Raw genomic sequence first — 13439 nt, 5'->3', positions numbered from 1 at the left:
ATATCCAGTACCAGATTTGCCCTCCATGGAACAATGCAGTGTCTCCACATATCACTCTTTTGTTCAAGTTGTCAATTATTTTTTTTTCCAATAAAGTTGGACTTTGCCATGGTAGCACTAACATTCAATTTAAGTTCTCACCTCTTTATTTGGCAAGTTGAAGAGGAACTCTCTGCCAAAGCGTCCTGGTCTTCGTAAAGCAGGATCTATAGAATCCAGTCTGTTGGTAGCTCCAATTACCACGATCTCCCCTCTGTTATCTATGCCATCCATAAGCATCAGAAGAGTTGAAACAATGGAACTAATAGAAAAATATAGTTTTTATTTACTGGTTCAGTAAATTTTGTTACATTCAACATGACTTTCTTGATGCCGGAACAACCTCCTTCCTAGTGGTCATTCAAAACTGGGAAAAAAATAGTCTACCAAGTCGGAGTTTTTTTGATTTGATAATAAATCTGCAGAGTGGTAAGTAACCAAGCACTTCAAGACTGTTTTAAATATTCTCTACATTAATAGAAAAGGAGTACTACACACTTCTGCTCAGGAAGAAAAATCACAGAAAATGTAAACTTTGATTTTAGATGTTGAATTTGTTGCAGTGAGATCTTCCTCATCGCATGATTCTATTTGGATTTAAACCATAGTATCTATGGAGAGACCAAGAGTAGGACAAGAACAGCACAGAGTTCAGCATGAAGCCAATCAAGAGCTCAAATTTGTATTTTTTGTATTCAAGGTGATCCTTCTCTTACTGGAAGGACCTGCTTTTTGACTCTCCTTCTCTTCAGTAGGAGCATGTTCCCTCTTGCTTTGGTAATGCTTTTGTCAGTGTTTTTAGTCTCGTCCTTTCTACCTTGGCAACTCTCTGTAACAGCTGAGGAGGAAAGGTTTTTAGAGCTACATTCAGTGTCACACTTGAGAGAGGAGGTTTGCCGCAATTTCTCACCAGGCTCAGAAGACTCTTTGCCGGACAAAACGCTTTCTTTTGAAATGAGGTCATGTTCTTTTCATCTTCTTGGTTTCTCCTTGTCTCCACCGTCATCACATTGGTACTGTGCGAGGTATTCATCCTTCCCAGTAGATTTCGGAGGGTCCGCGACACTGCACAAAATAAAATCACATTTCTCACTTCTGCTGAAGGACGTGAAGATTAAGAGTAAAACCTTCCAAAGGCAAACAAACAAACAAAAACCTCCGGACTACAGGAACACTCGCAAAGGATATGCCATTTAGAAACCTCTCCTGTGATTAGGACACCTTCTCCAGCTCCCAGAGAAAGTGTTTTTTCCCCTCTTGCTTCTGAAGCCATTGCACTAAAAAAGCAAACGCATCTGTCTCCCTCCACATGCTGCTGCTCTGAATAAGAGCCAGAAAATTCAAAACCACCCTATTTGGTCACCCCACATAGCTGAAAAAACACCAGTTGAAACAGAGTTTTCTACCTCTCTGCCAAGAATTTACATTCACATATCCTATGACTGACAAAATAAAAGGTGGGGCTCAGGAGGAACAGCCAGTGTTGGAAATGAAAAAAAGCAGCCCGTTTCTTCAGAGTCTTAAGCCTATGCTACTAGGAAAAAACAAAACAAAACAAAACAAAACAAAACAAGAGGAGAGGAGAACAACAGCGGGAAATTTACCTATTCTCCAGGTGTTCAATTGCAAAGCCTCCTCTGGAGGATCAACAGCTGTGAATTCAGCGTGCTTAGGAGAAATCAGATCTACGTCTGAACCACAACTATTTCAGTAGTATCACTAACTTACGTTACTCTGAAGAAGCAGTCAGCACCATTTCTATGTTAGGAAATTGCTGAGCAGAGTCTGTTAGTCACAGGAATTATTCAGGCAGGCTTCTTTAGGAAGGCTGGGTTTCATTAGAACATTCCTAGCCTGTAAGCCTCATGGCATCACCTTCCATCTTGACTGCTAAACCTCCTTGCTGCCTACTATCTTCTTTGCCAAGATACAGCTGTCCACATTTACTTTTCCTACTTGGCTGGACTGAATTTAAGAAGCGATCTTGCAACTCTTCCTCTTCTTTGACACTTAATCATCACACCAAATGAAAACTATTTGCCTTTCACCTCTTTATTTCAGCCCTTCTTTCCTAGTGCTCATTCAAAATTGGGAAAAAAATAGTCTACCAAGTCGGGGTTTTTGGATTTGATAATAAATCTGCACACTGGTAAGTCACCAAGCACTTCAACACTGTTTGAAATAGTCTCTACTTTAATAGAAAAGGAATTCCTCAAACACGCTGCTGCCACTTACCTTTAGTATAGTCGTTGGATGCGATGGAGCTGTATTTCTTGCTTCCGCGTGCACTGGAAGGCTTTCTTTCCTTGTAAGGTTGTTTACTGCCCTTGCTTCTGCATTGCTCACATGAAGAGCCATCTGGAGGATGGGATTCTTCCTTCTTCTCCCGCGTTATCTTCTGGAAACAAAGATCTAAGTGTTCCAAGGACCCTTTCACTTTCCTGGTGTTTCTCCTTTTTCTTCTTTTTCTTCTCCTTTTTCTTCCTTTGCTTACGCTTGCGATTGGCATTGTCAAAGTGGAGCGCACAGAAACACAAATCCTGAAGTCTGAAAGAAACATGCAAGTTTAAAAGAGAAAAAAAGATGTGGCACTTGTTGCCTATATGAAACTTTATTTATTTTACCACAGGTGATGATTTGCAGCATGTCAGCTATTTTGTGGTGCTTTGTGCACACGCAACTTACTTTAGATGCAGCAAACTTAAGCCCTCAGATTGAAGGACCATAGGTCCTGGTTTGTTCACAGATCATTAACAATGGCTAGCTCTGGAATACGTGCAAGCAGAAAAAAACTTTTAACCTAATCCGGAATGGTGTACGGATGTGATTCGAACTATGTGGTCCAAAGCTAGTGCTCTGACACAATTCAGCAATAGCTTTCCTGTCTTCACTGATCAACCTAACAACATGATCCCCAGCCAGCTGATGCTATCTAAGTAACTTAGAAACTACCAGAAAAAAAAAAAAAAAAAAAAGGAAGACATGAGAAGCACCCAGAAAAGAATTAGGATAAAAAATGCGGAGTATGCTGGAATCCTTGCTTACTTGGAATCCTTCTCTCCATGTTTATCCTTGGACTTCTTTTTCTTCTAGAACTTGTGATAGTTTTGCATTTTTTTCACCACCTAAAAGCTCCTTTTCTATCTTTCTGTCTTTCCTTTCTATTTCACTTTCACTACCTTCTGCACGGGTAGATTTTCTTTTTCTGTTTCCTTCTGTTTCATTTTTCTGGCGACAGTTCTCCAAATGAGCTGACACAGGTGGAAGCGCATGTCTTTCACGAGAATGTCTTCCAGAATGTTGCTGAGGTACCAAGCAACGATGCAAGTCTGCTCGGGGTGTGCTAAAGCGACGTCCATCTTCATCTCTCAAGAGGGAACCGTGAGGCCATCCACTTTTGTAATGATAATGCTTATGTGACCTGCCGTACTAAGTTGCAGTCCATTTGTCAAAGGCTGCATCGCCGTGAGAGAACTTTCTCTCTCTACTGTCTCCTGTCGCATGAGGTGAATAGTAATCATTGTAATAGCTACATCTTTCTCATCTCTGTGCTTCATCTCGATAGTATCTTTCTCTGCTCCAACTTCTTTCCCCTTTGGATCGGTAATATCTATTGCTACCTTGTTCTGATCTTCCTCCGCTGCCAGATCTGTACTTTGAGTATTTGACTGCTCTTCTGCCATTCTCAGGGCTGTTTCTTTCACGAGGGAAAGATCTGTACCTGCTTCCCTCCCAGTGCTCCTGCTTGTGAGCTTTTGCTCAACAACTTCTCTGAGAGCACCTCCTCTTGCTGGAAGGACCATCTTTTTGCTCCTGTTTTGAGTCTTCTTCTCTTCTGCATCACAATGTCCTCTCTTTCTTCGGTAATGCTCTTTGTCAGGTTTTTTAGTGTCATGTATCTTTCTTTTTAATGTTTTTTGTTTGTTTGTTTGTTTGTTTGTTTTTCATGTGCATGGTGTCGTCTTCCCAGTTTTCTATCACCAAGTTCTTCATTTGGTTTAGAGGACTGGCTTTCCACAACTTTATCCAGCTTTGAAATAGGCGAGTCATTAAGTCATTAACAGGTACGTAGTTTTCAGATATGTCCTTTGTGTAATACACAATAAATGTTTGTTCATTGTCTTTTGTATTATAAAAACAAGGAGTTCTGTTTGAGGAGCAGGACTTGTGAGAGCTCCCTGCTGAAGTAAGGAGCTGTATAATACTTGGCTAGACACTGAAAATTCTTTTGCTTAATGGAACAAAAAAAAGAACCCCCTCCCCTTCTCTCCTTCTGCATCTCAGCTGCCTCTTTTGTTCAAAGACACTGCTGCAAAGCTCATGTAACCACCTCCTGATAAGTTGCTAAAGTGGTGTATCAACATCTTGCCTTCCTGTCTCACGCTGGGCCAACATGACCAAATAAAAAAAAAAAAAGTTGAACCACAACGCCGAGGAAGACCACGGCCTTCATCTTCACGACCACCAGAGGGACAGAGACGACTCCCTAGCAACAGTGCGCGCAGTCGCAGAATATACCAGGATGTGCTGCGTAATCCCGGAATTACCAAAATATAAAAAGGGACCCTGGCGGGGGTGAGGTGCGCACCATTGGCGGAGCCGAGACTCCCCGGCCGCCCAGCGCTGTTTTGCTTGCTGTTGCTTACTCAATAAACTCCTTCCTATTCTTAATGCAATGCTCTCTGAAAATTTATTAAGGGGGCAACTTACAACACTTTGTACCTTGGCATTTATGTGTAATAGCTAAGCATGACCGGAGTGACTCGCCGAGACGGTCGGCTCTGGGGCGGACACGTTGTGCAGCGGAGCGGGGGATCGAGGCGGGCAGGGCTTGTTTCCCGGCACCGAGGCCACCCGAGGCCACCCGAGGCAGCCGAGGGAGCCGGCAGGCGCCGGCAGCCCTCGCGAGGGGAGGCTGCCGAGCTGTGGGGGGAGCCGGCAGCGGCAGCGGCGGGCCGTTTACGTCGGGCGTCGCCGCCATTTCGCGGCCACTCGCCGAGGCGATCGGCTCGGGGGAGGCGCGTTGTGCAGCGGAGCCGGGGATCGAGGCGGGCAGGGCTTCCGCCTCCCCTCCCCCCCGGAAAATCGCTTTTTCTGTAAAATCGGTGACAGGTTTTCAGAACTCCAGTGTCACACTGCGAGAAACACTCTGTAGGCAGTAACATAGGCTCAGGCGAGGATCTCCGTCAGTGAAGTAGCATTTTTATTCGCGGTTGCAATGGCGGGCGTCCCACAAGCAGGAGCGCACCTACTAGTCACATCGTACAGTTTATATCCTTTATTTCCCGACGACCGGGAGCCTCCTGTTTCCCCATTGTCTGGGTAATCACAACCTATCCGATGCTTCACAGACAATACATGGCTTTCAGTTGCCAGCCTGTTACTTTTCCAATTTCTTTTGACTTTTTGTGCTCTTTAAAGGGGTAATGTTTCTTCACTTATCTGACTTGACACCGTGATTTTCGAGTTCAAGTTTGTATTTATTTATTTATTTTTTGTAAGGAGATGTACCAAGCTGTCTTTTTTTACTAAAAATTGTTTCATCAGCACATTTCTCTATCTTCTTAAGCCTATACTAGTAGGGAAAAACAAAACAAAACAAAACGAAACGGAACAAAAAACAAGTGCAAGAATAGCAGGGCTCCTCAGTCTACGTCATGTGGTCGCTTTTTCCAGGTGAAAAAGCGGGGCCGTAAGTGGCAGTACACCCTCTCTAAGTAGGACTGCAGAAACAATAAACTTACAGCAATCAGCTTCTCTACCACGTATGTGGACTTGTTGAGACTGTGTAAAAACCCTTCAGAAAACGTCATTTTCACTCTTTGCCCTCGGATAGCAAGAGTGCCAAAATCCTTTAAGGTGAAGTCCGTGTCCTCCCTATTTGTGAGGATGCGGTAGAAGTATTGCAAGGTCTCCTCCAAACAGCTCTGCACTATTTCCTTGCTGTACGGGACGTTCAGGCGCATATTCTCATAGCTCAGCACCACTATCTTCATATCATCTGGAAAAAATGAGGAACAATGCAACTTGCACTGCAGTTGAACAGATTCAAACAAAGTGCCAGGAGCTTCCAGCTAAAACATGCTGCTGTAACTGCTGTAGTCTAAGCCTTGTACGACTCCTTAAAGCAGCTGATGTATGCCCCCCCTCAAGAGAAACTGAAATCATTCCATCAATGTACCAAGTGCACAGCTGTGACTCCTCAGCCCAGAGACAGGACCCAATGACCTCAGCCGTCTGCGGAACACAGGAGGAGGAGGCAAAAGGAATGCGGCTGGTTCCCATGCAAAGAGCCCAGGCTCAGTGCACGCCTGGTCTGGGGAGACCTGCCTCGCACTGAGACAGGCAAGCACAAGAACTCTTCCAGACAGTTCTGGATAGTCCCTGTGGCCTTCAAAACTCAGGAACAAATGTCTCTGCTTTTGGTACCAATGCCCTTTACCCCAGGGCTGCCTGACAGAAGTTCCTATTATCCAGGAGAAGCTGAGAGTCATTGGAAAGAGAAGACCCACCCCAAATGAAGCACCAAGCTCTTAGTGCTGCGCAGGTCTCATCCATGGCACACAGTAGCCAAAGCAATGGCAGCAGTTGACAGAAATTACAGCAAATCTGGCCATTGATGGGTTTCTATGCCAGCCATCTCTTCTCTCTCTCAGGGCCTTCTGACGGCATCTGAGTTGCCTATCAGCACTTCTAAACAGCAATCGGCATAACCCCTTAATATATGTACACATGGGAAAACAAGACTTTAATTGGTATTCTTACCAGGAACGCGTACACAACGGTGTTTCAGGTTACGAATCTGTCCAAGAGTCTTGGACGGTGAAAACACAGGTCTCCGAAATGTGAACACCTGGCCATTTTCAAAAGATAGCCATTTTTTAATATGGAATGTCCCCAGTCCTGTTACAGTGACGGCCCGAGGCTGGTAAAGAAAAGAAGGGGAAGCATGTTTAAGTTGGAAAACAGAGTGAGGACTTGTGACATCTTGCAACGGGGTGCCCTGTGCCCTGCCCACTCCCAACGCGGCATGGGGTAAGCTGGGGGAGCTGGGAAAGCTCATGAGAAGACCCACATACTCGGGGCATTTTCTCTCCTTCCTTTGCCCCTCAAGAAAATGCGCGGTGAAGTAAAGCAGGTGGAGGAGGTCTAGCCCATCCTTCAGCTAGGTCCCTTCCAGCAATTGGGGTTAACCCTGGAAGCATCCCCAGCTGTCTGTTTGCTCTCTCCACTCTGAAAGCGAAGAACAGCGAAGCCCCAGCAAGTTCTGAACACATTTTCCTACCGTTTTGTATCTTTGATATAACTATAAATACTTGATTTTCTGTTGGGTTGGTTTCAATTATTACAATTATTTCAATTTACAGAGAAGCTGGTCTTTGGCACGCTTGGGGCACATCTGTACGTGTCAGTGCGGCTCTGGGAAGAGCAATGGCACTTGCTGGCACAGGGCTGCCAGGACTTCCTGAAGCCGTGGGGTGAGGGGAGGGGTAGGGTGCAGTCCCACCTTCGTCATCATGAGCAATTGCCGAACCTGCTTGGACACACCACCCCAAATTGTGATGACATCTGGAAAGCAAGGGAAGGACATGTCAAGCTCAAAGTCAGCAAGTCCATGGCCCATCAGCACATTTCTTTACAAGGCGTTTGCAGATGCAGGTGTGATCTAACACAGCTCCCAGGATGAATCCATCTGTGACTCTGGATGAATTTTTGACTGATACCAGTCTAACAGCTCTGCCACGTCCCAGGAAAGGTCTGCAGCTGCAGGAGCTCTTAAAAGCGTTTTGGACAAGGGAATGCAGCCTGTAGGCATCTGAAATGGGAGGGCCTCTCTTAGCCCTAAGCCTTTTCTGAGAGCCATGAGGCACAGGAGGCTGCAGCAGGAAGAAGCCACAGGCAGGGAGGGGCTCAGCCCCTTCATGAGAGGCCTTGCTGAAATGCTGACAAGTCAGCAGATCTCCTCCTGACACATGTATTTCTGGCAGTTTCTTGGGAGCCCATCAGGAACTGCAGGAACCTCAGCCTTCTTCCAACCGTGCACGCATCTTTCCCTTCAGAGACAGATCTCCACGTGTGACCCATCAGCAAGCGGAACCCGGCCACAGGACTGCCACCACGGGCAGGGCACAACGCCACACACACAGCACCCTTGGGGCCTCCCCCGCAGACAAGAACCTCGCTTTCCACAATTTGTAGAGTTCGTATCAGTCTATAGCTACACTCATAAGAGGTCCCAAATGCCTTACCATTGACAGAAAGCTTCTTGAGTGTGGGAAACGTGACCTTGGTGCAGCCCTCAACCTCACTGCAGCGCTCAATGTTGGTGATTAGCGCTTCCAAGTTTGTCATGATCCTGCTTTGGGTCAGCACGTCAGGCTAGAGAGTGAAAGATCTGTGATGTTTCCTCCCTTTTTGATGCCCTCTGTGCTTCACCAAATAGCTCCTGCACCGTCCTACGCCTCCCTTTGTCCTCTGAGACTCTGAGCTACAGGAGAGACTTCTCGTGTCCTCCAGAGAAAACTGGATGCAAGAGCCTCCTTCAACGCCCGAGCTCACTGAGGCGATGACAGAAAGGGCCTGGCACGCTGTGGCATAAGGGGAGCTGCCATTGTGATGCGGAGGTGTCCCTCTGTGACCCGTGCTCATGTCAGAGGGGTGCAGGGCCACTCCTTAACACAGCCCCTGCGGCCCAGCCACCTCATTGGGCCCTGCAGCAAGAAGGGGGCTGCATGTTAGGGAACTGCTCCCCCATACACACGCCCTCTCCTCACTCCCCAACGAGGCTGTGAGACAGGAAGAGCCTCTGAGATGTCACCAAAAGGAGGACAGAAACTCTGTTAGTAAGGAAAGCGGCTGGATTCACAGGACTAATGGCATAATAATAATAATAATAATAATAATAATAACAATAATAAACCTGCTTTTTGACTCTGTCAAGATCTGTACCTGCTTCCCTCCCAGTGCTCCTGCTTGTGACGCTTTTGCTCCACAACTTCCACGCTCAGAGAACACCTCCTTTTGCTGGAAGGACCTGCTTTTTGACTCTCCTTCTCTTCAGTAGGAGCATGTTCCCTCTTGCTTTGGTAATGCTCTTTCTCAGTGTTTTTCGTCTCGTCCTTTCTACCTTGGCATCTCTCTGCAATAGCTGAGGAGGAAAGCTTTTTAGAGCTACATTCAGTGTCACACTTGAGAGAGGAAGTTTGCTGCAATTTCTCACCAGGCTCAGAAGTCTCTTTGCCGTACAAAACGTTTTCTTTTGAAATGAGGTCATGTTCTTTTCATCTTCTTGGTTTCTCCTTGTCTCCACCGTCATCACATTGGTACTGTGCGAGGTATTCATCCTTCCCAGTAGATTTCGGAGGGTCCGCGACACTGCACAAAATAAAATCACATTTCTCACTTCTGCTGAAGGACGTGAAGATTAAGAGTAAAACCTTCCAAAGGCAAACAAACAAACAAAAACCTCCGGACTACAGGAACACTTGCAAAGATATGCCATTTAGAAACCTCTCCTGCAATTAGGACACCTTCTCCAGCTCCCAGAGAAAGTGTTTTTTCCCCTCTTGCTTCTGAAGCCATTGCACTAAAAAAGCAAACGCATCTGTCTCCCTCCACATGCTGCTGCTCTGAATAAGAGCCAGAAAATTCAAAACCACCCTATTTGGTCACCCCACATAGCTGAAAAAACACCAGTTGAAACAGAGTTTTCTACCTCTCTGCCAAGAATTTACATTCACATATCCTATGACTGACAAAATAAAAGGTGGGGCTCAGGAGGAACAGCCAGTGTTGGAAATGAAAAAAAGCAGCCCGTTTCTTCAGAGTCTTAAGCCTATGCTACTAGGAAAAAACAAAACAAAACAAAACAAAACAAGAGGAGAGGAGAACAACAGCGGGAAATTTACCTATTCTCCAGGTGTTCAATTGCAAAGCCTCCTCTGGAGGATCAACAGCTGTGAATTCAGCGTGCTTAGGAGAAATCAGATCTACGTCTGAACCACAACTATTTCAGTAGTATCACTAACTTACGTTACTCTGAAGAAGCAGTCAGCACCATTTCTATGTTAGGAAATTGCTGAGCAAAGTCTGTTATTCACAGGAATTATTCAGGCAGGCTTCTTTAGGAAGGCTGGGTTTCATTAGAACATTCCTAGCCTGTAAGCCTCATGGCATCACCTTCCATCTTGACTGCTAAACCTCCTTGCTGCCTACTATCTTCTTTGCCAAGATACAGCTGTCCACATTTACTTTTCCTACTTGGCTGGACTGAATTTAAGAAGCGATCTTGCAACTCTTCCTCTTCTTTGACACTTAATCATCACACCAAATGAAAACTATTTGCCTTTCACCTCTTTATTTCAGCCCTTCTTTCCTAGTGCTCATTCAAAATTGGGAAAAAAATAGTCTACCAAGTCGGGGTTTTTGGATTTGATAATAAATCTGCACACTGGTAAGTCACCAAGCACTTCAACACTGTTTGAAATAGTCTCTACTTTAATAGAAAAGGAATTCCTCAAACACGCTGCTGCCACTTACCTTTAGTATAGTCGTTGGATGCGATGGAGCTGTATTTCTTGCTTCCGCGTGCACTGGAAGGCTTTCTTTCCTTGTAAGGTTGTTTACTGCCCTTGCTTCTGCATTGCTCACATGAAGAGCCATCTGGAGGATGGGATTCTTCCTTCTTCTCCCGCGTTATCTTCTGGAAACAAAGATCTAAGTGTTCCAAGGACCCTTTCACTTTCCTGGTGTTTCTCCTTTTTCTTCTTTTTCTTCTCCTTTTTCTTCCTTTGCTTACGCTTGCGATTGGCATTGTCAAAGTGGAGCGCACAGAAACACAAATCCTGAAGTCTGAAAGAAACATGCAAGTTTAAAAGAGAAAAAAAGATGTGGCACTTGTTGCCTATATGAAACTTTATTTATTTTACCACAGGTGATGATTTGCAGCATGTCAGCTATTTTGTGGTGCTTTGTGCACACGCAACTTACTTTAGATGCAGCAAACTTAAGCCCTCAGATTGAAGGACCATAGGTCCTGGTTTGTTCACAGATCATTAACAATGGCTAGCTCTGGAATACGTGCAAGCAGAAAAAAACTTTTAACCTAATCCGGAATGGTGTACGGATGTGATTCGAACTATGTGGTCCAAAGCTAGTGCTCTGACACAATTCAGCAATAGCTTTCCTGTCTTCACTGATCAACCTAACAACATGATCCCCAGCCAGCTGATGCTATCTAAGTAACTTAGAAACTACCAGAAAAAAAAAAAAAAAAAAAGGAAGACATGAGAAGCACCCAGAAAAGAATTAGGATAAAAAATGCGGAGTATGCTGGAATCCTTGCTTACTTGGAATCCTTCTCTCCATGTTTATCCTTGGACTTCTTTTTCTTCTAGAACTTGTGATAGTTTTGCATTTTTTTCACCACCTAAAAGCTCCTTTTCTATCTTTCTGTCTTTCCTTTCTATTTCACTTTCACTACCTTCTGCACGGGTAGATTTTCTTTTTCTGTTTCCTTCTGTTTCATTTTTCTGGCGACAGTTCTCCAAATGAGCTGACACAGGTGGAAGCGCATGTCTTTCACGAGAATGTCTTCCAGAATGTTGCTGAGGTACCAAGCAACGATGCAAGTCTGCTCGGGGTGTGCTAAAGCGACGTCCATCTTCATCTCTCAAGAGGGAACCGTGAGGCCATCCACTTTTGTAATGATAATGCTTATGTGACCTGCCGTACTAAGTTGCAGTCCATTTGTCAAAGGCTGCATCGCCGTGAGAGAACTTTCTCTCTCTACTGTCTCCTGTCGCATGAGGTGAATAGTAATCATTGTAATAGCTACATCTTTCTCATCTCTGTGCTTCATCTCGATAGTATCTTTCTCTGCTCCAACTTCTTTCCCCTTTGGATCGGTAATATCTATTGCTACCTTGTTCTGATCTTCCTCCGCTGCCAGATCTGTACTTTGAGTATTTGACTGCTCTTCTGCCATTCTCAGGGCTGTTTCTTTCACGAGGGAAAGATCTGTACCTGCTTCCCTCCCAGTGCTCCTGCTTGTGAGCTTTTGCTCAACAACTTCTCTGAGAGCACCTCCTCTTGCTGGAAGGACCATCTTTTTGCTCCTGTTTTGAGTCTTCTTCTCTTCTGCATCACAATGTCCTCTCTTTCTTCGGTAATGCTCTTTGTCAGGTTTTTTAGTGTCATGTATCTTTCTTTTTAATGTTTTTTGTTTGTTTGTTTGTTTGTTTGTTTTTCATGTGCATGGTGTCGTCTTCCCAGTTTTCTATCACCAAGTTCTTCATTTGGTTTAGAGGACTGGCTTTCCACAACTTTATCCAGCTTTGAAATAGACGAGTCATTAAGTCATTAACAGGTACGTAGTTTTCAGATATGTCCTTTGTGTAATACACAATAAATGTTTGTTCATTGTCTTTTGTATTATAAAAACAAGGAGTTCTGTTTGAGGAGCAGGACTTGTGAGAGCTCCCTGCTGAAGTAAGGAGCTGTATAATACTTGGCTAGACACTGAAAATTCTTTTGCTTAATGGAACAAAAAAAAGAACCCCCTCCCCTTCTCTCCTTCTGCATCTCAGTTGCCTCTTTTGTTCAAAGACACTGCTGCAAAGCTCATGTAACCACCTCCTGATAAGTTGCTAAAGTGGTGTATCAACATCTTGCCTTCCTGTCTCACGCTAGGCCAACATGACCAAATAAAAAAAAAAAAAAAGTTGAACCACAACGCCGAGGAAGACCACGGCCTTCATCTTCACGACCACCAGAGGGACAGAGACGACCCCCTAGCAACAGTGCGCGCAGTCGCAGAATATACCAGGATGTGCTGCGTAATCCCGGAATTACCAAAATATAAAAAGGGACCCTGGCGGGGGTGAGGTGCGCACCATTGGCGGAGCCGAGACTCCCCGGCCGCCCAGCGCTGTTTTGCTTGCTGTTGCTTACTCAATAAACTCCTTCCTATTCTTAATGCAATGCTCTCTGAAAATTTATTAAGGGGGCAACTTACAACACTTTGTACCTTGGCATTTATGTGTAATAGCTAAGCATGACCGGAGTGACTCGCCGAGACGGTCGGCTCTGGGGCGGACACGTTGTGCAGCGGAGCGGGGGATCGAGGCGGGCAGGGCTTGTTTCCCGGCACCGAGGCCACCCGAGGCCACCCGAGGCAGCCGAGGGAGCCGGCAGGCGCCGGCAGCCCTCGCGAGGGGAGGCTGCCGAGCTGTGGGGGGAGCCGGCAGCGGCAGCGGCGGGCCGTTTACGTCGGGCGTCGCCGCCATTTCGCGGCCACTCGCCGAGGCGATCGGCTCGGGGGAGGCGCGTTGTGCAGCGGAGCCGGGGATCGAGGCGGGCAGGGCTTCCGCCTCCCCTCCCCCCCGGAAAATCGCTTTTTC

General features: G+C 45.7%; 1 protein-coding gene across 8 annotated transcripts; it reads right to left on the bottom strand.

Annotated features, from left to right (window-relative positions):
* Positions 1-163: 163 nt before the first annotated feature.
* LOC139998635 (coiled-coil domain-containing protein 81-like) lies at positions 164-13377 on the bottom strand. 8 transcript variants are annotated; one of them, XM_072028152.1, is made up of 7 exons: positions 8289-8956; positions 7547-7608; positions 6805-6964; positions 5784-6040; positions 2275-2586; positions 950-1104; positions 164-301 (listed from the first exon to the last, which is right to left on the bottom strand). In XM_072028152.1, exons 1-5 carry the CDS (start codon positions 8389-8391, stop codon positions 2551-2553), a joined length of 618 nt encoding a protein of 205 aa, XP_071884253.1. In that variant the 5' UTR covers positions 8392-8956; the 3' UTR covers positions 164-301; positions 950-1104; positions 2275-2550. The 8 variants fall into 8 exon arrangements, with proteins under 8 accessions (XP_071884253.1, XP_071884250.1, XP_071884254.1 ...); XM_072028154.1 differs by lacking the exons at positions 164-301; positions 950-1104; positions 2275-2586; positions 8289-8956 and adding exons at positions 8989-9187; positions 9260-9414; positions 10579-10890; positions 11388-13377 and having other exon boundaries at positions 5222-6040; XM_072028148.1 differs by lacking the exons at positions 164-301; positions 950-1104; positions 2275-2586; positions 5784-6040; positions 8289-8956 and adding exons at positions 8989-9187; positions 9260-9414; positions 10579-10890; positions 13067-13377 and having other exon boundaries at positions 6890-6964.
* Positions 13378-13439: the final 62 nt, after the last annotated feature.

The sequence above is a fragment of the Anas platyrhynchos genome, chromosome 26, assembly GCF_047663525.1.
Source record: "Anas platyrhynchos isolate ZD024472 breed Pekin duck chromosome 26, IASCAAS_PekinDuck_T2T, whole genome shotgun sequence".
NCBI lineage: Eukaryota > Metazoa > Chordata > Aves > Anseriformes > Anatidae > Anas > Anas platyrhynchos.
Note: the sequence above shows the minus strand (reverse complement) of the source record. Positions and strands in the feature narration are given on the sequence as shown.

Excerpts from the sequence above, each read along its gene's own strand:
- LOC139998635 (XM_072028146.1), bottom strand. The coding sequence starts at position 13,325 with ATGGCGGCGACGCCCGACGTAAACGGCCCGCCGCTGCCGCTGCCGGCT. Across the intron at positions 10,891-13,066 it reads TATTACACATAAATGCCAAG|ACTTCAGGATTTGTGTTTCT; the intron begins GTACAAAGTGTT and ends TGTTTCTTTCAG. Across the intron at positions 9,415-10,578 it reads ATCCAACGACTATACTAAAG|TGTCGCGGACCCTCCGAAAT; the intron begins GTAAGTGGCAGC and ends TATTTTGTGCAG.